At 41.3% G+C, this 23,281-nt stretch overlaps 1 protein-coding gene across 3 annotated transcripts in view; it reads right to left on the bottom strand.

The window, feature by feature from the left end:
- Window positions 1-23,281, bottom strand: part of EPRS1 (glutamyl-prolyl-tRNA synthetase 1) — a 65,050-nt gene extending 41,769 nt beyond the window's left edge. For 2 of the 3 annotated variants that reach the window (XM_074989942.1, XM_074989944.1), the window contains exons 1-8: window positions 23,133-23,281; window positions 18,748-18,832; window positions 8,509-8,608; window positions 4,512-4,668; window positions 3,302-3,441; window positions 2,567-2,661; window positions 1,317-1,443; window positions 220-412 (exon numbers count right to left, since the gene is read on the bottom strand). In XM_074989942.1, coding sequence (XP_074846043.1) covers window positions 220-412; window positions 1,317-1,443; window positions 2,567-2,661; window positions 3,302-3,441; window positions 4,512-4,668; window positions 8,509-8,608; window positions 18,748-18,832; window positions 23,133-23,178 — 943 coding nt within the window. In that variant the 5' untranslated portion in view covers window positions 23,179-23,281. The remainder of the gene's footprint in view (window positions 1-219; window positions 413-1,316; window positions 1,444-2,566; window positions 2,662-3,301; window positions 3,442-4,511; window positions 4,669-8,508; window positions 8,609-18,747; window positions 18,833-23,132) is intronic. The other variant, XM_074989943.1, reaches the window with a different exon arrangement.

Here is a 23,281-nt window from a genome sequence, read left to right as displayed (position 1 = left end):
TACATACTTCATTATTACATCTGTGTAAAAATAAGCTTATTGAGTCTTCTGGTCTTGTATGGCAGGGCACTGAGGACCTCAGTGTCCCTATTGGTTTGCTCATTCACAGTACACAACTAAAACTAAACATAGGCAAGATGATTAACAACAGGATGAAATAAGATTACAGTTCAATGAAAAAGATAACAGGGCCAGGAGAAGAGGCATAGAGCATCTTACAGTTACTTCTGTGTTTGGATTCTATTCTTTGTTCACGCTCCATTTTCATTTGTTCTGCAGGAGTATTGTCTACATATGCTTTCCCTTCTTGAATAAGCTTCTCAGCATATTTCATTATAGTTTCAAAGTGATCTGACGTATATGTAAATTGATCTGGCTTGATGTGCAGCATCGCAACGTCTTCCAGAATTACCTGCAAAGAGCTAAACTGTAATATTCATACACGGAGAAGCTTTCTAACCTTATGCCAACCTTCTTCTGAATTTTAGAAGTCTCCACTTGCAAAAAGCAGCAGTAAGAACCCATAAAGATACAAGAAAAATCAACTAGATCCATTCAGCATTAATTTACAGTACTAATGTTACCAAAGGGAGACATAGGCAGTGATTGCTATAGGGCAGGAGAATGAAATCAGCTCCAAGAGAGGCCCAGACAAGAAAGTGAGGCAAAAACTGGCAATAAGTTCTTCTTGTTGCACATCTAATAGAATGAGAATAGTGAGAGCCTCAAAACCCTCCTGGAGGGTGATGAATTCTGACTCTGAAAGTGGCAAGAAATCACACAGCTGCCTCCCTTTCTTATACCTCATGGATGCCACAAATAGTGAAAAGATGGCAGCAAGAATAAAATTATTAAAAAGGTTTATAACTGCACTTCACCTGTATTGGACACCTTCTAAGTTTCCTAGTGTGGATTTGTCTTTTTTTTTTTTAAACCTAAAAATTATGGCCACTGAAGCCAGCTGTATGTAAGTTTTTAAAGTAGTAGCATGGTTGCAATTTGCAATTAGGTCAAGTAACGTAACAGAGTCTATAAAGTAAATACCAAACAGATTTATGGAGACTTTTCTATTTACGGCAGATTACAAATACTAGGGGAGGCACAAGAAAGAATGGGGAAGTCATAGACTAAATAGCCTACACAACCAAAAACACTTTGGTTTTTTTAAAGCAAACAGGGAATGGCTCAGAAGAGTTTTCATGCTACTTTAAACACTACTGTTCTAGAGAGACATCCCTGAAGTTGTAAGCCTGCCTACTGTTCTAATTTTGAATTGATCTCTCCAATGAATGGATTCCACTATTCACTTACTATACCTTCTCAAAGTCTTCTTTTTCTTTTTCAGGATTTGTATCATCAAACCGCATGATGAGTTTTCCTTTAAAGTTAACCTGGTAATGCTGATTTAGCAGAGCAGCTTTTGCATGACCAATATGTAAGTATCTAAAAACAAATACATTTCAGAAAACAAGGTAAACACAGCAGGAGATTTATTTACATTTCTTTTGTAGGAGATAGTCTGGTTGGGGATAAAGGGAAAATGGAGAATAGTTTAAGACTTAAAATAAACCAACCACCAAAAGCTATTTTATACTTCTTGAAAAACTGAACATAAAGCAATTTAATATGAATCATATTCTCTCTCTCATAGCTATGATTTCATAATTCATCCAAATTCACTCTTTGCAACATTATAAACTGTGTTTTATCAGTCTACAAATTTGATAGTAACTTGAATAAAAACTAATCTTATTAAAATTTTTGGCATTTTAACGAGTTTACAATATTTTGAATAACTTCACTGAGCAACTGGCAGAACACAGGAGAATTCAGATAAGTTAGTGAATTCCATCATGCAGATGATATCCAAAACTTGGATAAACCAAGATCCACAAAACTGTATAAATGGTTACTTCTACAAAATATTTCCTTTTTTCCATAAGTTTACACCTGGCCATGGAGACTCTCTCCCTCTTGGAATGTTGCATAGACTCCAAATGCCAAACGATTTTGTGTTATTGTTCTCATGCAAAACACATATAAAATTATGTACACAATATAGTAGTAGTAGTAGTCAGATAACATATCTGAATAACAGAATTCCAAAGACAAACAAGTTATAAGAGGTTGGTGGAGAAAAAAAATGTATTAAAAACAAACAACCATTTTAAACTTTATCATATCCTTCTCTTTTGAAAAGATTTTATGGAGTTGGTGATGGTACTTTTAGTGCTCTTTTTACTGTTATTTATGTTATGAGATTTAAGTAAAGGAAGGCTTTAGCAAGTGTCAACCTTTGCTCAGGAAAACATTTTACAGGATGATCTCAAATGACTTTGAAAATTCTCTTTTGCTATGGAAATCACTTCTAAGACATTGTTCATCCCTGACTAAACCAACTATACATGACCAACAGCAGGGCAAGAGAGGGTCTTCAACCCAACTGTTGAAACACAGTAATCCAGTAACTATTTTCAAGACAAAATACAATCTCTCTTCTGACTTACAGTTTTCTAAAGAAACATGGTTAGAAACACAAACCAGTTCTAAAAACAGCTCTTCTTACCCACTGGCCTCAGGAGGAAACCGAACAATGACCTTCCCCATCTCTGCACCAGGGAGTTCCACAAACTTTCCAACATCTTGTTTCTTTTCTATTGCCTTAAAAATAAATGACATTACACAAAATTTACAATACAAACACTTACAGCAGGTTTCTTCTCTGAAATAAAACTCAAAAATGGCAATATGGGGTCCCTGGCTCAGATGACTTTCAGATCATGATTATTCAGTTTCAAAGTCAGAAGGTGAGACCTGCACATTTCATGTGGGGTTGGAAAGTCTAGATAGGTTTTCTGTTTCTGCTCCTCACTGCAAGTAACAAAATTTCTGCAGGCCAATTTTGTGCTCTGTCAGACTCCCCCTGCCACCAAATGGAATGTGGTTAAGAACTCTGTTGATTTCATTCTACTAGATCTGGCTTTGCAGTACCAACAGAAATTGTAAAAACATTTGTTACTAAAGCAGCAGATTCAAATCTGAATACAAATAGGTAGTACGCATCAGTAACAGATGTCATTTTTATACAAATCATTTTTCCACAGCTGACTGACACTGTGTTCCTAAATATTTGGGGATGAAATTACTAAAATATTTTTTTTTAAAAATCCACATAAAATAGGGTTTTTTAGATACCCTTTAGGATAATGTCTAAATTGAGCTATCAGAAGACACCAACTTTTACTGTAGTATGTTCAGAAACAAAACAGGCAGACTCACTTATAATCAGAACAAAGCTTACCACTTTGGTCTTTGGTGAAGCTGCAGCCCACCTGGTACCCACTGATTGAAAGGTACACTGTGCCTCAAGAAAGTCATACCAGCGCTTTGCATGGACTGGAGCCTTGTTTTGCTGCAACTGTTCTTGCCATGCACTACTGTCTGGAGGGAAACACATTTTGTTTAAAATTGTGACCTCATAACAAGAATAGATAGACTTCTAGTGGCATTCACTCTGAGGTAACAGTGTGGATTAAAAATACACTACGCTATATTCACACCTCAGCCAGATCTATTAGAAGGTCCAAAACAAAACAAAACACCAATGCACCTTTTATTCTTCAACATGATGTTGAAATTAGGCAGTGGAAGCATGAGTTAATTTGGTTGATATGTTTAGAAAATAGGTTTTAAAACACTGGCATCATTGGCATTATGTTGCTACAATTATTCAGGTTATTCACTTTTTGTAGGATGTTTAAATAAACCATTTAATTGTGTTATGACCCAAGACACAGCATCTATCTGAGGAGAAATGGGCATTTTTGATTGTTATCAAAAGGGGAAAAATAAAAGGAAAAAGGTTATTTTCATACCTCAGATCAAAGAGGTGCAGCTTTACAAAGAGAGGCTGCCATCTTGCAATATCTTGAAAATTAATTTATTTTTTAAATTTCATGCAGACTTCAGCACGAATACAAGTCTTTCAGTTATAACATATTAAGTTTTAGATACCTAACATACTATTTTCAAGGGTAATGAAGATTTAAAATGAAAAAGGTAGATGCCCCTGTGTCTTGTTTTATAATATGAAACAAAGATGGCAAAATTACATTTACACATTTTAACAGCCGAAACCAAGCAAAATTAGATTGCTTCCTTTAAAAATAAAGTAGTCTAATTAAAAATTTTTGTACAAGAATTGTGAAGTAACTCATACCCTGGTTAGAACAACAGATGCAAAATTTTAGCATAAAATGTATTTTCACATTTGAGGTGGGAAAACAATGGAAAGCTGATATTTTAATAGAAATCGAATGACAATTATAAATCACAGCACAATTTTGTGTGTCTTAAACATCAGTTATGTTAACAAAACCACAAAGCCTCATGACTACGAGATCTTACTCCTAACAAACTTCTATTAAAATAGATGCAAACATTAAAGACTAAAAGGAAAAATATTTTAACATTGTTCTCACAGGTTTGCCAATGTGGTAACTAAGTAATACCTTTTAGTACGGCCCAGACACACAAATCTGCCAGACTCAAGGAGTTTCCAACCAGATAGGTCCTCAGAGACAGACAGTGATTAAGCTCAAGGACTGCTGATGCAAACTGGGCAGGGCTACATAGCTTTGTCGCACTGAATTCCAACCAATGGTCAATCTAAATTTTAAGGAACAAAGAGGTCATCATGTTTAATACACACAAAAAATTTAAAGTTAGAGAAATTCTTACTGGTCAAAAATTACATTCAAATCTATCCTTCATGAGAAAGTGCTATTAAATGCTATTAAATATGTGGCTCTGGATTGGGGATATTAAAGGTTAACTGATAAGTCTCATGTGTTTAGGATGAAGCTTACCAGTTATTAGCTAGTGGAAGCTGGAGTAGCACCCCGCTGCCACAGGGAGGGGGCCGCTCCAACACCATGGGGCCTGTTGTGGGCGGTAGCATGCCAGAACATCCCTCTTCCGTGGTGGGTCCTGCCTGGGAATGCTGTGGGCAGGGGCAATCCCACATGGTCACAACAGCTCGTCTATGGCAGGCTGGTTCAGTGATTATTCACAATTTCAACAATACTAATACGCTTTTCTGTGTGTATTATATGCTTAAAGACAATTCCTGCCATCAGGCTGATGTTACTCCATCAAATACTACATAAGGACAATGGATAGAATCAGGTGTTGGATAAAATGTGGCCCGTGATGTTCAGCAGTCTGAGATTTTTTGCACTGGTCTAAAACATGCAATGACTTCCATTTTTTTACTGTACTTTTAGATTGCATGTTACAAAAAGGCCATTTTTAATTGAGTTCAAAGGCTGCTGCTATTTAAAAGATTAACAAAGAGAATTCAAACTTTGTGTGTATACAATGAAACTGGTGAACCTAGTTATTACTTAAATGTTAAGGGACAGTATTCTTGTTCCATTTAAGTTCATTCTTTCTTCCTGTCTGTATATACTAACAGTGACATTATGCACCATATTCTCCCATTTTTCACTTAAAAAAAGGTTTTCCACTGTATTCCTAACCCCCTCCTCCTCTCCCAAACCCATACAAAGTTTACTCTGAGAAGGAAATAAAGATGTCCAACTTTTACTGTGCATATTTCAAGCAGTAAGGAGCAGATCCTCAATTGGTGTAAGTGGACAACTCCACTGAAGTCAGTGGAGCCTGGCCTATTTACTCCAGCTGAGGATCTGTCTCTAATATACAAACAACATCTCAGTTGTAAAACATCTCTTAAAATCCCCCTAATCTATTCCATGTGTACACTGCAGTAGGAATTCTTCCAACAGCCAAGCCAACGTGGCAGGCACAGATGTCAGAGCACTATAAAAAACCCAACTCTTGCATTTACAGTTACATTCCAAAGTATTCTCACTACACAGGCAGCTGTCTTAACATTTCTCAAAGCCCAATCCTACGTTTGAAAAAAAGCAATAGCTGATGCAATAAATTTAGTCCCCAAAGATTCTGGCCTTGATTTTCAACAATTGCATCTTACGCATTATTCCTTAGTTCAAGTACTTAATTGTATTACAAAGTTAATTTATTTAACCACAAAGAGCTATAATCCATTACAAAAGTTATAGGTAACATAATGAAGCTGCACTTCTCTCTTACACAAAAAAAGCAGGCAATTGTCAGGGTTGAAGTGAATCTCCACTGACTTACAATAATATTGTATGGGTAGCATGGGGTGAAACCCCTTATTACCCTACACCAGGAGTCTGCAACCTCTGCCTCTGGAGCCACTTGCAGCTCTTTAAGAACTTTTTTGTGGCTCCCAATGCAAAGTATAAATACCTCCCTATTATTTTCGATTAATGGTGAATGTCTAAAAGCCCCAAAATGAACAACTCATATCTAAACAGCAAACAATGTGCGATCTCGAATCGTTGGATAACGCCCTCTAGCTTCCTACAGAGAGAAAGAGGGGCGCGGGGTGAAAGTCAGAAAGGCAGTGGTACAAACACACACAAAAAGTGTGAGGAAATAGAATATGTAAAAAGTTTCTGAACGTCCTGCAGCAAACATGTACCACACTGCAAATCATTGTGTGTGCACGTTGTTCTTAAAATAAGGGATACAAAAAATATGGTTTGATGTTATTTGTTAAGGACTGTCTTGTATTCAAATGCATTACATCTCTTGAATTACTGAGTTTTTTACCGAACTGGAAAAAATGGCCCTTCTAGTTATTTTGGTTGCCAACTCCTGCCCTACACTAACCTGAGTCAAAATGATTTTGTTACTACCACCACCACCAATCTCAAGCACCTAGTACAAAATTCAACCTCAGACTATTCTGGGCTGAAACTGGAAACAGTCTTGCTCATTCTACCTCATACCAAGTCCTGATAATTGTAATAACTCCATTTTGTTCATAAAAAATGGGGAACGTAACTAATCAGGGTCCCTTTGGGTTATGAAAGCTTTAAGGTTACCTCTAGCTTTAATTTTGAAGAAATTTTGGAATATGTACAACTCCATGGGAGAGAACTTCCAACCTGTAAAGGTATATTCAGATTCCCAAGTCAGAATACAGCCTGTCTGGCTACAATGTGTAGACTAGGAATCAAAGATTTACCCTAGAACTCCACAAGACAAAACAGAAAAAATGTGGTGGTTGGCAATGGTAAGACTTTTAGATATCTACTTGGGAATATATTTTATTTGCTCATAATTCCACCAGCAGCTCCGATGGAGGCCACAGAAACAGCTCTAATAGAAAAACAAATTGTACAGAGGAAGTGACAGTACCAAGAACTCAAGAAATGGAGAAAAGAAATGTTCAATCTAGCAGAGATCGGCACAAGAAGGAGCACTTGTGAACAAACAGTCTCAGGTTCAGATGCATGGGTGTATAGTCAGAGGCAGGTTCACAAAAACATATTTTACTAGAGAGAAAGCCATGCTAGCCTATATACTATCAAAACAAGAAAGCAGTCCAGTAGCACTTTAAAGACTAACAGAATAACTTATTAGGTGATGAGCTTTCATGGGACAGACCCACTTCTTCACATCATAGCCATAACAGAACAGACTCAATATTTAAGGCACAGAGAACCAAAAATAGTATTCAAGGTTGACAAATCAAAAAAATATTATCAAGGTGAGCAAATCAGAGAGTAGAGGGGCAGAAGGAGGGGGGGGAAGGGGTCAAGAATTAGATTAAGCCAAGTATGCAAAAGAACCCATATAATGACCTAAAAAATTCCCATCCCGGTTCAAACCGCCTGTCAATGTGTCAAATTTGAATATAACAGAGTGTTCAGCAGCTGCTCTTTCCAAAGTAGTGTGAAAATTTCTCTTCAGTAAGATGCAAACCTTCAGGTCATTAACAGAATGCCCACTCCATTAAAATGCTGGCTAACTGGTTTGTGGATTAGGAGTGTTTTTGTGTGTGTTTTGTGCCCATTAATTCTTTGTCTAAGAGAGTCTGAAGTCTGTCCAATATACAAAGCACCTGGGCATTGTTGGCACATGATGGCATATATGATGTTAGTTGAGGAACACAAGAATGTGCCCGTGATTCTGCGAATAACCTGGTTAGGTCCACTGATGGTATCTCCAAAATAGGTATGTGGAGAAAGCTGGCAACGGGCTTTGTTGCAAGGAAAAGTTCCAGACTGGTGTGCCTGCGGTATAAACTGTGGTCGTGGGTGAGAATCCTCATAAGGTTGGGAATATTTTTCTGATTTGTCAACCTTGATTACTATTTTTGGTTCTCTGTGCCTTAAATATTGAGTCTGTTCTGGTATGGCTATGATCTGAAGAAGTGGGTCTGTCCCACGAAAGCTCATCACCTAACAAATTATTCTGCTAGTCTGTAAAGTGCTCCTGGGCTGCTTTTTTGTTTTGATATCTTTAGCACCATAGGAAGGTGGATCCTCATCTAGAATGGTACATCCTTCAAGGGCTACACAGGTAAATCCCCAAAATGAGCAAAAATGCAATCACATGATGAACAAAATATGAATGGCTGTTTCTCACCTCAGTGTGTTCCAGAAGATTAGACCCATATAGCCCTGCAGAAGTGGCAACTCTACCCAGATAGCGAACTATGGAATTCACATCAGTGAATACGACTTCGCTAAGAAAAACAGAAAATTAAAGATGAAATTAACTTATTACTAGAAGTTTGAATGTAGTTACACATAAAATTGTTCTAAATAGACTAAACTCCAACACATTTCTAGATGAAGACATGTGCATAAAGCTATCAGAACAAGACACCTATCAATGGAAAGGTTCATCCTCCCCTTCCAGCTGGTCAGACTAGAAAACGATGAAAGAAACCATCAACACCAATCAAACATTTCATTGGGCAGCAAAGGGAGAGAAGGGGAAACAATTTACTCCAACTCACAATGAAATACTAGGTAACATTCCTCCCTCCTGCCCCGCCCTGCCCCTCCCAAAAAAATATCAGAGTACACATGTACTGCCTAGTCTCCAGGACTCAAGGGGCTAAACCAAGTTTTACTTTCCCAAGTCTCTTCCTTGAACACCTGTGCAAAAAAAAAAAAAAATGGCTGCTGGAGAGACAAGGAAGAGCATGCAGAGCTATGCAACAGTCCCTGCCTAGGCTTGTCTATTACTCATTTTGCTTCTGTTACATTGCTACATTTATAAAGATTCTCTCTGGCTGAGCACCCTTTACCGTCTAAGACTGTATTTCTGTTTCACCTTGGTTTTCCCATCAGCTTACATTGAACTCCAACAAAATGCACTTCTCAATATTCTGCCCGTCTGACATTAGTTACATGCTGTCCACAATGGGAGTAGAATTGTATAAGCTAGCATATTAATGTTTTATTTCTATTACAACAGAGCCTAAAGGTCCTAATTGAATTGCAGCACCATAGCACAGACTGACAAAGTCCTTCACGCAATTACAATCTAAATACCAAAGAGAAACAGAAGGCTGATGTGAATTGCCCAAGATCATGCAGTATCTTTGTGGTTGCTTTCAAACAATTGGCACTAGCTCATTTGAGATCTCAATATAGGTAATACTCCTCTCCCCTGCTGATAGGACTACTGTGAAACTCCAATATACTTGTTTCAGTGGTTTATCCTCTCCACTCACAAGTCATTGGATTTTGCCCACTGTCTATTTTTAGAACTTTTAACTTCAAAACTAACACATCTAGGTTTTAACTGTAAAGAATATTTTTGTTAATATTCACAGAGCAACTCGGCGAGTTATTATTCTCCCCATAAAAGCATAATAGTTAATCTTTTCCTATAGTCCACCGTCCTTTAACACATATTTGATGGTGAAAACTGTATAAGGAAACTTTTTCTTTTATTGGTTACTAGTATTTTCATCACCTATTGGTGTGCATGCTACTGACTCAGTAACATTTACTATATATGAAGACTTTCACACAATATATGCTGGATTGCTGCCCAGATGCTTCTGCAGCTTTGACTGCAAAACCAGAGAACAAGCAAGTTCCAGCAGGAGCCCTTCATCTATCCTAGAGCGACAGCCCGAGCTGTGAGAATGTCTTTCTTGCCAGTTTCACAGCTCAACAATAGAAGCACAAACTTGACAAGAATGACAGCTACCAGCCCAAGTAAGTAACTCATTGTTTACATGGAGTCACCCTAACTACACCAACACAAGCCTCTCATGGTGATAGAGTTATGATATCCATGTAGTATAGTGCCTGCATCAGTGGGAACAAGACTGTAGCATAGACACTGACATAATTAGAAGTCAGTGTTAACTGCCTTACGTTGACCTGATTCTGTAGCATTCACCGGGCTTTATTTGATGAGCTCAGCCCTCATTCCTTGCACACTCCAAACTCCCACTCACTTCAGTGACAGTTTTGAGTGCCCAGAGAAAATATGACTGAACCCACAGTGACTAATAAATACCAAGAGAGAAGAAGTGTGTCTCGGACTTTTTTGTATTTCTGTAGGTATGTGCAAACAGGGATTGATCACAGAGAAGCAGTTTTACACATCCTACTATGACAGAAGTTTGTAGAGCACGTACAAAGTACTACTGATTTGATATTATGGTTTCAGCTTCAGAGCAATGTAATTTTACATCTTCCTGCTGTCTGAACTATAGATTGGACCAAGGCTATTTATATAATTTATAAGGAAAACATATACACTAGCTCATCAATCTGACTGCTGCTAACAGTCACTTACAAAGCAGAACTAAACATATGATCTGGAGATCATCTTGATTTATTAACTATGGTGACCAGCCTTTAAAACAGATTACACCGCCGTTTAGTCTCATGAGATTTATAATATTAAAACTGAAAATGAAAATATCTGAATTCAAGGTCTGGTAACTCCAAAAGTTCTAAATTCCTGGATATAGAAGATCAACAGGTGTATGATCAAAAGCAAAAACATTTATAAAAGTGCAATAAATCCTGTTGCTATATCATGCTGGGGTCAGTTTCTTAAAACAGAACTTTTCAACTGAGATTGACAAGCACATATGCATTCATAATATGCTTTCTCCAACAACGTGTCTGCCTGAAATGCAAAAAACACATTTATGACTTTCAACAGTTTGTATTAAGTCTACTTTTTTCCATTAAGACTAGTGAACAGAATTCTGAACACATACAGTGAAAGAATCCTGACAGTTATGGTGAGCAGCTTCCTGATTATGATTGCAAAATTTTCCAGTTGTTTTAGTTAATTTAGAAAACAATTAATATTTATTCCGCATTTCAGATCCAGTCCTCTTCTGTTTCCCTTCTTTTAAGAGAGAAAACCATGAATTTAGATTGTTCTTTCAAACTGGGTTACAGGTAACTCTGGAAGAGTGAGCCTATAAATAGGATAGAGAAGACCATACCCATGCTGATGTTATTAGCAAAAGCAATAGGAATGAGTCTATGGAAAGTGACATGAACTGACACAGCAATATAGCCAAAAATCCTGGGAGCTGAAGGGGAGAACAGGATTTTACAAAGAATTCCAGATCATTTGTACAGAAAGTTGCAAAACCATTCAGTGCTGAGGAATGCAAAAAATACCCATCTCTCCATCTCAAAGAATATTACCAAACAGAAATTCACATGCTACACTGACTACATTTGTTACCTGGGAGAAAAATCTGATATTTTTAAAACATTATACAGAGTCAATAAGGTCTGATAAAATAATTTCAGTAACTTTACCCATCAAAACACTATTTTACATCTTAAAATTACAACATTTCATCTTACTGGTTTAAAAACTGCTCCTTATCAGATTTTAACCACAATTCAAAACATTCCTCTTATGGAAAAAGATTAAAGTGCTCCATGTTCTTAAAGAAAGCTGCTACTACAAATGATTTCCTGAAAATCAAAGTGTGAGATGTCCCAGGTGAATTTCAAGTTGTACTGAGAGAAAGAGGTTCCTGCTCTCAACCTAATGGAATCCATTTACCAAGAGCACTAGCCAAAAGACTGGTTTAGCTGATGCTTCTCAAATTACAATTACCATTTTTAAGAAGCCGCTGTTACCGGAAACAAATTTTAAAGATTATACAGATGGACAGAGATAAAGGTTAATGTAATCTTGACCAAGGAAATGACTCGTCAAACAAGAATAATAGGAACAACCACCATAGCAAAACGTGTGTTTGCATGATTTTGACACTGATCTTCATTTTAATATTTAAAATTTGTATTAATTTAAATATTCACTGTTGTGAAGTTCTCAAGGAGCGTTTTTCTTATTTTGCCAGATCATACACTTTGATTACTAATAGAAATAATTTTTCACTGTGTATGAACAGTGAAAGCAGCCTTTACCAATAAAAATCTAACCCTTTCAAAACTAATCATAACCCGTATTTGTGCAGTAGCCCAACTCACTGAGGAATTGGCAGGGGGAAGTAGAGGGTGTAGAAATTTGAGTTTGAATCCTGATTTTTGTCAGGAGTGCAGAAGGGGAAAGGGAAAAGCCCCTTGCTTCACACTCAAGCCAGTCCTTCCCCTCTGAAGCACAGACTGCTGCAATGCAGGGTCATGCTGGGCAGGGACAGGAGAATAGAAAAACTACTTTTTTTTAATACATAAAACCAAAAATAAAGAAGTTTGCTACATGGGTGCAGAAATAAATTCAGGCAATTCCAGATTTATTATTCTCAAGTGTGTGTAAATACAATCCACAAGTTAGTTAACAGCTGGTTATGGTAGCATCAAAAGAAAATCCATATATACAAATGTCTAGGACAAAAGATATATCCAAATAAGGGTTGTTCTTTAGACTTGTACAGAAGGTACTACACTTGTTCCCAACCAAAAGACTCTGTTATGTTTACTACACGTAAGAGATTAATTCTGAAGAAAGATACATGCAGAAAGTCAAGATTACAAAATAAATAAGTTTACATGTAGAGTAGGCATCCGTCAGTCCCGGGGGACTATGGTGTGTTGTTGCACCCACAGTTGGATCGACAGCAGCATCTAGTGTGGCTGTAAAGTCCAATTCTTGAGTGACAGTCTTTTCCGCACAGGGTACAGAAGAACAAGGAGCCCTGGTTGATGGACTGGGGGCGGGACTTCCTCAGGGTTCTCGTCTCTTCTGCTTGTTGCCTGAGGTTGTCTTCATACTGGGACAGTCCTTTTTCACCCATTGCTTCCACAGGCTTCGATCGGTGGCGAGTGTCTCCCAGGTGGCAGTGCTGACATTAGCAGCCTTCAAGTCACGCTTGCACACATCTTTGTAGCAGAGATGAGGTCTTCCAACTGGCCTGGTCCCTGTCGCCAGTTCACCACAGAGCAAATCCTTAGGTATGCAACCGTCCTACATGCAGGAGATGTGACCTAGCCATCACAGGCGTTTCTGCTCGATCAAAGTGTGCATGGTGGCAGTCCCTGCTCGTTCGAGCACCACGTTATTGGTCACCTTGTTCTGCCAGGAGATTCCCAGGATGCACCTCAGGGAACGCATAGGAAATGAGTTGAGCCTCTTTTCATACTTGGAGCTCAGCGTCCAAGTTTCACAGCAGTACAGGAGGGTACTCAGTATGCAGGCTCTATAGACTTGTGCTTTGGTGTGCTCTCTGAGTTTCCTGTTGGACCATACTCTTTTTGTTAGCCTGGATAGCGTGGTGGCAGCCATTGCGATACGTTTGTTAATCTCACTTTCAAGGGAGAGGTTGTCGGATATTGTGGAGCCCAGGTAAACGAACTCGTGGACGACTTCCAGCTGGTGATCGTTGATGCTTATGGCAAACGGATGGTGAGTGTCCTGACTCATCACTTGTGTTTTCTTGATATTGACGATAAGCCTGAACTCTTTGCAGGCATCCGCAAAGTGATTCATGAGGTGCTGTAGTTCCTCCTGTGCATGAGTTGTAATAGCTGCATCATCCACAAAGAGGGAGTCTCGCAAGCACCTTGTTTGCACTTTGGTCCTTGCTTTTAGCCTAGACAGCTGGAAGAGCTTGCCATCAGATCTCATGTGAAGGTAAATGCCTGTTGTGGCTGAACCAAAGGCATATTTGAGCAGGACGGAAAAAAAAATTCCAAAAAGCGTAGGGGCCAGAACGCAACCCTGCTTCACTCCACTGTGGATACTGAAAGGTTCAAAGGTGGATCCATCACAGACAATGACTCCCCTCATGTCCTTGTGGAAAGACCTGATAATATTGAGCAGGGTGCGGGGGTACAGCCAATCTTTTCCAGAATTTGAAAAAGACCATTTCTGCTAACAAGGTCAAAAGCCTTGGTTAGGTTGATGAATGCAATGCATAGTGGCCTTTGTTGTTCCCTGCACTCTTCCTGCAGCTGCCTAAGGGAAAATATCATATCAATGGTACATCTTTTAGCTCTAAACCCGCACTGTGACTCAGGATAGATTCATTCTGCAAGGACTTGGAGCCTCTTTAATACTACCCAGGCAAAGAGCTTTCCAACGATACTAAAGAGGGATATACCACGATAGTTGTTAACAGTCGCTCCTGTCACCCTTGTTCTTGTAAAGAGTGACGATGTTGGTATCCCTCATGTCTTATGGTACTTTCCGCTCCTTCCAACACTGACACAGAAGCCCATGCAGTTCTGAAATCAGGCTGCTCTTAGCACACTTGAGAATTTGTGATGGAATGCCGTCTTTACCTGGGGCTTTCCCAACTGCCAGTGCATCAAGTGCCTGGCTGACCTCCAGCGCTGTTGGTACATTGTCGAGCTCTGACAAAGTTGGAAGGCACCTAATGGCATTCAGTGCTGCTTCTGCGACAGTGTTCTCCAAAGCATACAACTCTGAGTAATGCTCCACCCACCTTTCTATCTGTTTGGAGCGGTCCTTAAGGATCTCTCCATTGAGTGCCTTCAGGGAAGCAATCTTATTTTGAATTGGTCCAATGGCTTCCCTGATTCCATCATGCATGCCCTTTATGTTGCCATTGTCTGCACAGGTGTGGATTCTGGAGCAGAGCTGAAGCCAGTAGTCGTTAGCACAGCGCCTGGCTGTCCTTTGGACTTTACCACGAGCAGCCCTGAGTATCTGCAAGTTCCTCTCGCTAGGTGATGTCTTGCATGTTGTCGCTGCGAGCCGCTTCTCCTCAACGATGGACAGCAGCTCTTCTGAGTGTGCTTCAAACCAGTCAGCTGACTTCGTCTGCTTCTTACCAAAAGTCGACATTGCTGTGTTGTAGATGGTGTCCTTAAGGTATGCCCACCTTCTGCTGGCATCTGTGCTGGTTGGTCCAGGAAGGGCCGCATCGAGGGCATGGGTAAACTATGCAACTTTCTCGGGGTCTTTGGTCATGCAGATGTTGATTCCTGGCCTACCTGCATTCTTTGTTCGATACAGCCTCCGAGGTTGAAGCCTGATCTTGCTGGCAACGAGAGAATGGTCAGAGTCGCAGTCTGCACTATGATAGCTGCAAGTCAGCTTGACGCTGCCTATGCAGGCGCTCCTTACAAGGATCAAGTCCAGCTGGTGCCAGTGTTTGGACCTGGGATGACGCTATGACACACTGTGCTGGGGCTTGGTCTTGAAAAAAGGTGTTGGTAACACAGAGACTGTGCTGGCAGCAAAGCTCCAGCAGTCACAGCCCATTCTCATTTAAATTCCCAACTCCAAATTGCCCTAAGCATGTGGGCCAGCTGGAATGGTCAGCACCAACTCTTGCGTTAAAATCCCCAAGAATGATCAGTGGCTCGCGAGTTGGAATTTCTTCGATTGCAATGCTGAGCTCATCATAAAACTTGGCCTTAGCTTCTTGGGAAGAGGTCAGTGTTGGAGCATAGGCACTGATGACGTTGGTCAGGCCTGCAGATGTTTGCACCTGGAGTTGTATAAGCCTTTCCGAGCGCCCTGTGGGTGGTGTGATGGAGCCAATCAGACTATTCTTGATTGCGAAACCCACACCATGCTCTTTGGTCTCACTAGGGGGTTTTCCCATCCAGAAAAAAGTGAAATCTTTCTAGTTTAGACTGCTGGAAGATGAGAGTCTTGTCTCCTGAAGGGCGACAATGTCCATTTTTAACCTTCTCAGTTCATTGTTAATAACCACTGTCTTGCGGATATCATCTATGTCTTCAAGGTTGTCTGAAAGTCCAGTTATCATGGTTCTAACATTCCAGGTGCCCAGTCTAAGAACCAGGCGCTTTTGTATTTTTTTCTTTTTGTTTGGTGCACAGATTTCAGACCACCTGTTGGGATTGATCTGTAAGCTCCACGCACCCAGTGAAGCAAATGGACTGTGGCAACACAGCACCTTATTGGCTGGGGGCTGCCCAATTTGAGGCAGGCGGTAGCTGTCCAATGAGGCTATAACGACTCCTCCCACCGTCAGAAGCAACCCCTGGCATCAAGCTCTTCGCCAACAAGCTATGACTTATATCCGGTATACTGTTGCTTCCCGTGTTATGCCGACGCTGTGAGGCAACGCTGGAGTGCCCTCTCCAGGGCGCATGCCTGGGCAAATTTTGTATGGAGGATGAGCTGTTGCCCATGTAGCAGATCCCCCCTCTCCACGTTGCTGATGAATCCAAAGGAACGGCAAGCCGGTACAGTTTGGCAACAGCAGCATCGCAGGAGTTGCCAGGAAGATGCCAAAAGTAACAACAGGCTGCCTTCGGGTCTCCAACTCCAGATTTTTCCTCAGGGTTAACTCCCGAAGCCCTTCGCTAGAATGGGTGTGACCCCAAGGCAGTGGGGGTTTGAAATCAGAGTTTACCTTCTCCTCGGTGAGCGACCGACCAAGGCTAACGAGCCTCACCTGCCCAAAGCAACCGGTTTTAAAGCGCCAGTGTGCCGCCTTTTGCCCCTTCTCCTGTCAGTAGAAATGGTTCCGCCAGGCTTAAAAACGAAGCCACACGAGAAGGCCAGGAGCTGGACATGGTTGTCAGAGGCTTTTTGAGATGCGCGCCATTGAGGGAGTTTTATAGGCTATGGGAGCTTATCCCCACAACCGCCCTCGGCACGACAACCTTGGAACCAAGTTTACATGTACTGATGAGAAAAAAATATTTTCTCATAGTTGGAGGAAATATTATAGGAGGTCAAAAAGATCAGCCTCTAAATCCTTACATGTATGTAAAGAACTTCAAAAATGCATAGCAAAGGAAGGAAAAAAATGCCACTCGATTTCATCAATGGTATAACAGTCAAAATGACGTGTATTCTGTAATTATCTATAATTTTAGTTTACAGTTGATTTTTAGAAGACAATTCAGTATATTAAGATTGTTTATTGTAACTTGCACTGAAACCTTAATCAGTGGCCACTGTTAAAGCCTCAGCTTTAAACTACTTGGTCAATATGACATAGAAAGCCAGAGGTACAGAATGATCCCACTCCTCTGAGGTCCAAGACCAGCTCTTTAAACACAAAACCATACGACAAACACTATGTGCTCATGGTAACTGAAGACTGTTTCACTCCTATTTGTTCTCAGTTCTTTGCAGAGGTTGATACCGAGACACAGGCCTGTATGATTTAAAGCACATCAATCTGAAAATATTTAGAACTTATTTGGTGTTATTATTTCTGTTAAACCCAAGAAAACAACATTTAAGGGGCAAAGTCAACCTCAATACAAAATTATGTTTCCTAAGATAGCTTCTTTCTAGAAGCTGTGGCATAAATAAGAGATGAAATGACATACTATTGAGTTAATTGGCTCTTTTCTGAGATGACTCAGTGACTGCCCTTCTCACGAGTGATGTGGTCAACTGAAATGAATACCAATAAAATCCTTTACATAACATTACATGCACATACATACACTCATATTGTGTATATATTTATACATGTATAGCTATAATCCATCTGATGAAGCATGTTTTACCCATGGAAGCTCATGTCCTAATAAATTTGTTAAGCTCTAAGGCAAGGATTCCCAACCCAAACATGTCTTCCCATTAGATTTTCTAAGGCTCTCCAGCTGTGCGGCTCCAAGTCACATGTGGCTCCCTAAGGAGCCATGTGCAGCTCCCACCGCTGCAGCTGCTCACTCCTCTGACCCCCAGTCTCTGCCCTGCGGCACTGAAATGGAACTCAACTTAATTGGTTTAACAGCTGGCAGAAGGGATCAGGCTCTTAAACCAATTAAATTGAGTCCCATTTCAGTGCAGCAGGGCAGGGAACTGCCTGCACTGAAGGTGAGGGAAGAGAGTAGGAAGGTTGGGGGAAGACATGTAGAGGAGGCAGTGGCGGCATCCCGGTGAAGGAGCAGCAACGGGACAGCACTGATGCTCAGGGGGGCGGCAGGTGGTTTCGGGCTGTGAAGGGTTTAAGCCTGGGGGCTGGGAAGGGGTTTGGGGCTGAATTACTTTGAGTCAAAGTCTTACTGAATTGTTAAAATGGGTCGCCATCTCAAAAAGCCTGGGAACCGCTGCTCTAAAGGTGTTATGGGACTGCTTACTATTTTATACATTTATATGGACACTTATCAGAAGATACTTAGCACTATGAGAATTCATCACACATGGAGGGGGTGAATGCTCAGATAATATAGGGATGGGCACTATATGAGGAGCGGGAGTATATAGGCCAAATACTTAAAGCAGCAGAGGTCTCTCAACTGCTCTTTAAATGTTTTCCTCACCCTCTTATTTTTCTATCAGAAGATTAAAACTATTTTTAAAATGTAAGAATTGCAACTGCTGCAAAAAATATACAAAGCAATGGTAAATTCAGCACTCGTCCTTTTCTCACCCTGAAAAAGATTATCATTATTAAATCAATTTCAAAAAGTGCTGACCCAATGCTGAGGGCAAAGATGCAAAGTCACTTACTCAGATACACGCAGAATGTTCTCTCTGCCTTCTTCAACTGAAATTTTGACATCGTTTTTCAGGTGCTCTACAGTCAGCAAAGCTCCTAAAAAAAAAAAAAAAAAGGAAATATGGCTGTTTGTGCTCCTAAATAAAGGGCATATGTTAGGTTACATTTTGAAAGGTGTAGGGTGTGGGACTGATGTTCTAATATTTAAATAAGTAGCTTCTTTTTTTAAGGCAGCCCTCATGGTCTAGGAGGAAGGGATAAAACACAGCACAGAGTAATCTACTCTCGTCTCAGAATGGGCTTGTTTTAACGTTATTTTGCTTCCCAAAGGTACTGTGAAAATTCATCCCATCCCACACCAAGCTAAAGAGACCCACTCAAATAGCTTAACATGAAAAGCACCGTCATCTACTTCTCAACACAGGCCTGCTATATGATCTCAGTAAGAGACCTAAAGCAGCAGCAGCAGCAGAATCTAAACACATCACTTAACAATAGTCATGTATCCAAATGTCACCAACAAAAATCCATGCTGGAGAAATGCTTTCACACAGTAAGGCTGGAACTGACCAACATTTTAGTTAGTATACCTCCACTGTTGGGGGCACAGGGGCAAGAAGAGAGACAGAAGACAAGGGTGATTTTTAAGCAGAGTTAATGCTTATAAAAGGATTAACTGCCCCAGAGACTGAATTCTCAACTTTTTATCAGAAAGAATATAGAAAACTTCCACATAACATACTGTACTTGAGACCTGATTCTCCAGAGACCAGGCCCTTGGCCTCTCCTCTCTGACAAAGATACCCTTTGATGAAGTCAACAGACCTCCACAAATACATAAGGGTCTACCTGCACAGATACAATTACAGGATCAGACACGTACACTGTAAAATCTATTACAGCTTTCAGGTTATGCACTTAACTTTTTCACATCAGATTTCTGAAGATAAAAGGCTATCTGTACTCTGTATTTTAAGTTAAAGGGTGATATTAATAAATTGGCCTTACAACAGCATTAAGAGCAAGAAACTCCCAACCTCTGATTCCAGTTGCCAGACTTCTTCTGTGCCATTAAGTCTGACACCTAATGACCCTCATCTCAGTTCCCCATGCGTAAAAGTGAGGTAATATTACTCGTAGCACCTTTGTGAGAGGCAGGAATTAATTAACGTTTGCACAATGCTTTGTAGACGAAAAACACGACGTGCTGAACTGTGTAATTAAATTGCATTCATAGTACATATTTTCATAGTTCATAAGAACTATTAACATGAACTAGGAAACAGTTACAATAAAGGTTTTAAAAACAATTATTTTGCCTTAGATAATTGTTATATTTGTAATGTTCACTATGTTTCATAAGGTATCCATACCATAAGAACTTGTCTATATTTAAAAAGCTGCAGCGGTACTATACCACACCAGCATATGCAATACTGGGTTTCTCCCATCAGCACAGGTAATTCACTTCCCTGAGACCTAGTACCTACCACTGTCTGCACAAGGGGTTAGGTCAGTTTAGCTCAAGGGTGGGGAAATCCCAGACCCATGGTCCAGATGGATCTGGACCCTGAGGCTCCCCTACATAGCATCTGGCCCGCAGTGGGTGGAGGGTTTGGAGTCCCAAGCCTCAAAGGCTGGATCTGGCAAGCCACGGCCAGATCCAAACTGCAGTCTCTGCCAGCAGCTATGGGGCAGGAAGCGGCTTCAGGCTCCACTGCTACTCTTGGATGCTCCCCCAGTCGGGAGAAGGAAGGAGGAACAGCAGCTTGCCTGGAGGCTTCATACCACTGTTTTGATTGGCTGGAATTGCCTGGGTGGTGGGAGCAGGTCAATGCCCAGACCCCCTACCCCTTCATCACTCCTGCACCCCCTCCCATCAAGGCACCCCAATCCTACCCCATTCTTGCACCCTTTCTCCCGTCCTCACCTGAACTGAGGACTCCCAGATATACTCCTCCCCCCACCAATTCCCAGCCTGCTCCTGCACTTTCCCTCCTGCCCAACAACACATAGCCCAGGCCCCCACCACACTGTCATGAATCACATCAGTGAGCTTCCCCCCCACCCCACCATCTCACTAGTGTAGCCCCTGACAGATCTATCTTCAGGTCAGTGGCCCCTGATCTGAAAAAGGTTCCCCACCCCTAATTTAACATCATCACTCTAGGTAATGGATTTTTCACAGACCTGAGCAGTATAGTTATACTGATCTAATTTCCTACTATAGACCAGGCCTGAGAATCTTTTAATCTAACATCCAAGTCTGGACTCTTAAGTACAACTCAGTAGCAGCTGTCAAATACAAAATAAGACCTCAACTAATTTCAATTTTGTATGATGTGTTCTATAATAATAGCACTACCACCTAATGCTTCAAAGCAGTGGTTTTCAACCTTTTATATTTAGGGGTCACTGAAATATTTCAAGTAGCAGCGTGGGCTCCTTTGGAAATCTCAGGCATAGCAACAGACCCCTCAGGAGCCACAAACATGTACTGAAAACTACTGCTTTAAAGCAATTTTCATCAGCTCATCTCAATGTGCTTTATAAACAAGATCAGTATTATTATCCCCATTTTGCATATTTGGAAACTTAGGCTCAGAGAGAAGATGAGACATGCCCAACATCACCCTGCAGGCCTGGGGCAGAGCCAGGAATATACTTGAGCCCTCCTCTACCAATGAGCTGTCTACTACATCAATCGCACTTTCCGATCAGACGTTATTAGAAGATATTTAGTAGAGTGAAAAATTTCTGAACTTTAAATTTTACTTGGCAGAATTTGGTTAAATATACAGCTATGTATATTTTAAACCATCTGAAACACAAAATGCATCCCATAATGCTTTCCAGAGTTGAATAATACAATTTACAAAAGTATAAAGAATTAAGGATCAGAGGAAAAGCAAGAATGTTCATCTTCAGCAGTTATTTGCAATGAGATAGAAAAGCGAAAGGCTATTTCCAGACAGCAAGAGTTGCGGAGAAGGTTCTTCCATCACAATGTATATAGCATATAGCGATAAAGAAGCCCTAGCTAGACAGTAACTGAAGCAGGAAATAGAGCAAATAGAATGTGCCATGCAATGTTGAACTAGATATTGAAGCAGAAAGCCACTATAGAGGCAAGATGAATAAGATGTTATCTTTTACTGGACCAACATCTGTTGGTAAGACAGACAAGCTTTCAAGCTAAAACAGGGTGGAACAGCTTGCTGAGTGCTTCTGAAGCAGGTCTTCGCCCACGAAATCTTATGCTCCAAAATATCCATTAGTCTATAAGGTGCCACAGGACTTCTTTTTGTATTTACCAGACCTGAAGAACAGCTCTGTGTAAAATCAAAAAACTTCTCTCTCACCAACAGAAATTGACCCAATAAGAGAGAAATTGATTGAAGTCATGTCTACATTTGAATGTAAAACATGTTAAATAACTTAAACCCAAGTATAAATATAACCTTTAACTGAGTCACTAAAATGTTCCACCATCTCCATTAAATATTAAAAAGAGCTACAGAGCCAGCAGTCTATTGGAGAGAAGCCACATGAAAAGAGGTTCAGCACTGCACTAACCAGGTTGTTGCAAGTCAGAGGTAAAATACATCAGCAAAAGTGGGGGGAGCCTCTCCATTGCTCATTATGGCTGTGCAGGTATTTAGGCTCTTTCTCCATTTACCAATAAAACAGCACATTTGAAAGTGAGCACACATCCAGCCTCTAATTTGCTCTCAGTTTACTACCGCTGGTTACTATTATATCCCACTTTCCCCTACTACAAGGCTAGTCCCTGCAAGCCACGCGGGTGACGTGTCGTTTCAGAAAGCTGGCAGCAGTAGTTACTATTTCAGTCACTTTTCCCACAGGCAGGTAACAAGACCCACTTCGGGGGTGAGCCCCCAGTGACAGAGCACAAACCTCTCCACCGCAATACCCCGCACGCAGCAGGGACGAACCCCGGGACGCAGGGGTCCCTGCGGGCAACTTTGGCCGGGGATGCGGCTCTGTGCACTAAGGAGACATCACCAACCCAGCTCGGCGCTTCCCTTTCTCAGGCCCCGGTCCGGCCGAGGCAGCCAGGCACCGTGAGGCGGGGGAGCCCGCAACGGGACTCTGCCCGGACAGGATGAATCAGCCCGGGAGAGGGAGAGAGGCTGAGCCCCGGGAACCGCCTCGCTCCGCAGACCCGCAAAGGGTCAGCCCAGCCCCCACCCATCAGTCAGCCCGTCCATCTCTCCCTCTGTCTTCCTCCCCGCCCCGAAGGGACGGGAGGGGCGCACAGCAGCAGGGATGAACGGAGGCGCCGGCGCCCCGCACCGCATGATGCAACATGGCAGCAATCCGCCCCGGTGCCGGGAGAGGAGAGCCGGGCCGGGCCGGGCCGGGCCGGGCTTACCGAGCGGCGGAAGCTCCGAGTTCACCGTGAGGCTCAGCGCCTCCATGGCTGCGCTGCCACCGGGACCGGGACCGGGACCGGCTCCCCGGGCTCCCCGAAAGGAAGTGTGTATAGGGGGAGTGAGACTCGAGGCTACTCAGAGAGGCTGA

This window comes from Carettochelys insculpta, chromosome 3 (assembly GCF_033958435.1).
Source record: "Carettochelys insculpta isolate YL-2023 chromosome 3, ASM3395843v1, whole genome shotgun sequence".
NCBI lineage: Eukaryota > Metazoa > Chordata > Testudines > Carettochelyidae > Carettochelys > Carettochelys insculpta.
The sequence above is the reverse complement of the archived record's forward strand: the minus strand, read 5'-3'. Positions and strand labels throughout refer to the sequence as shown.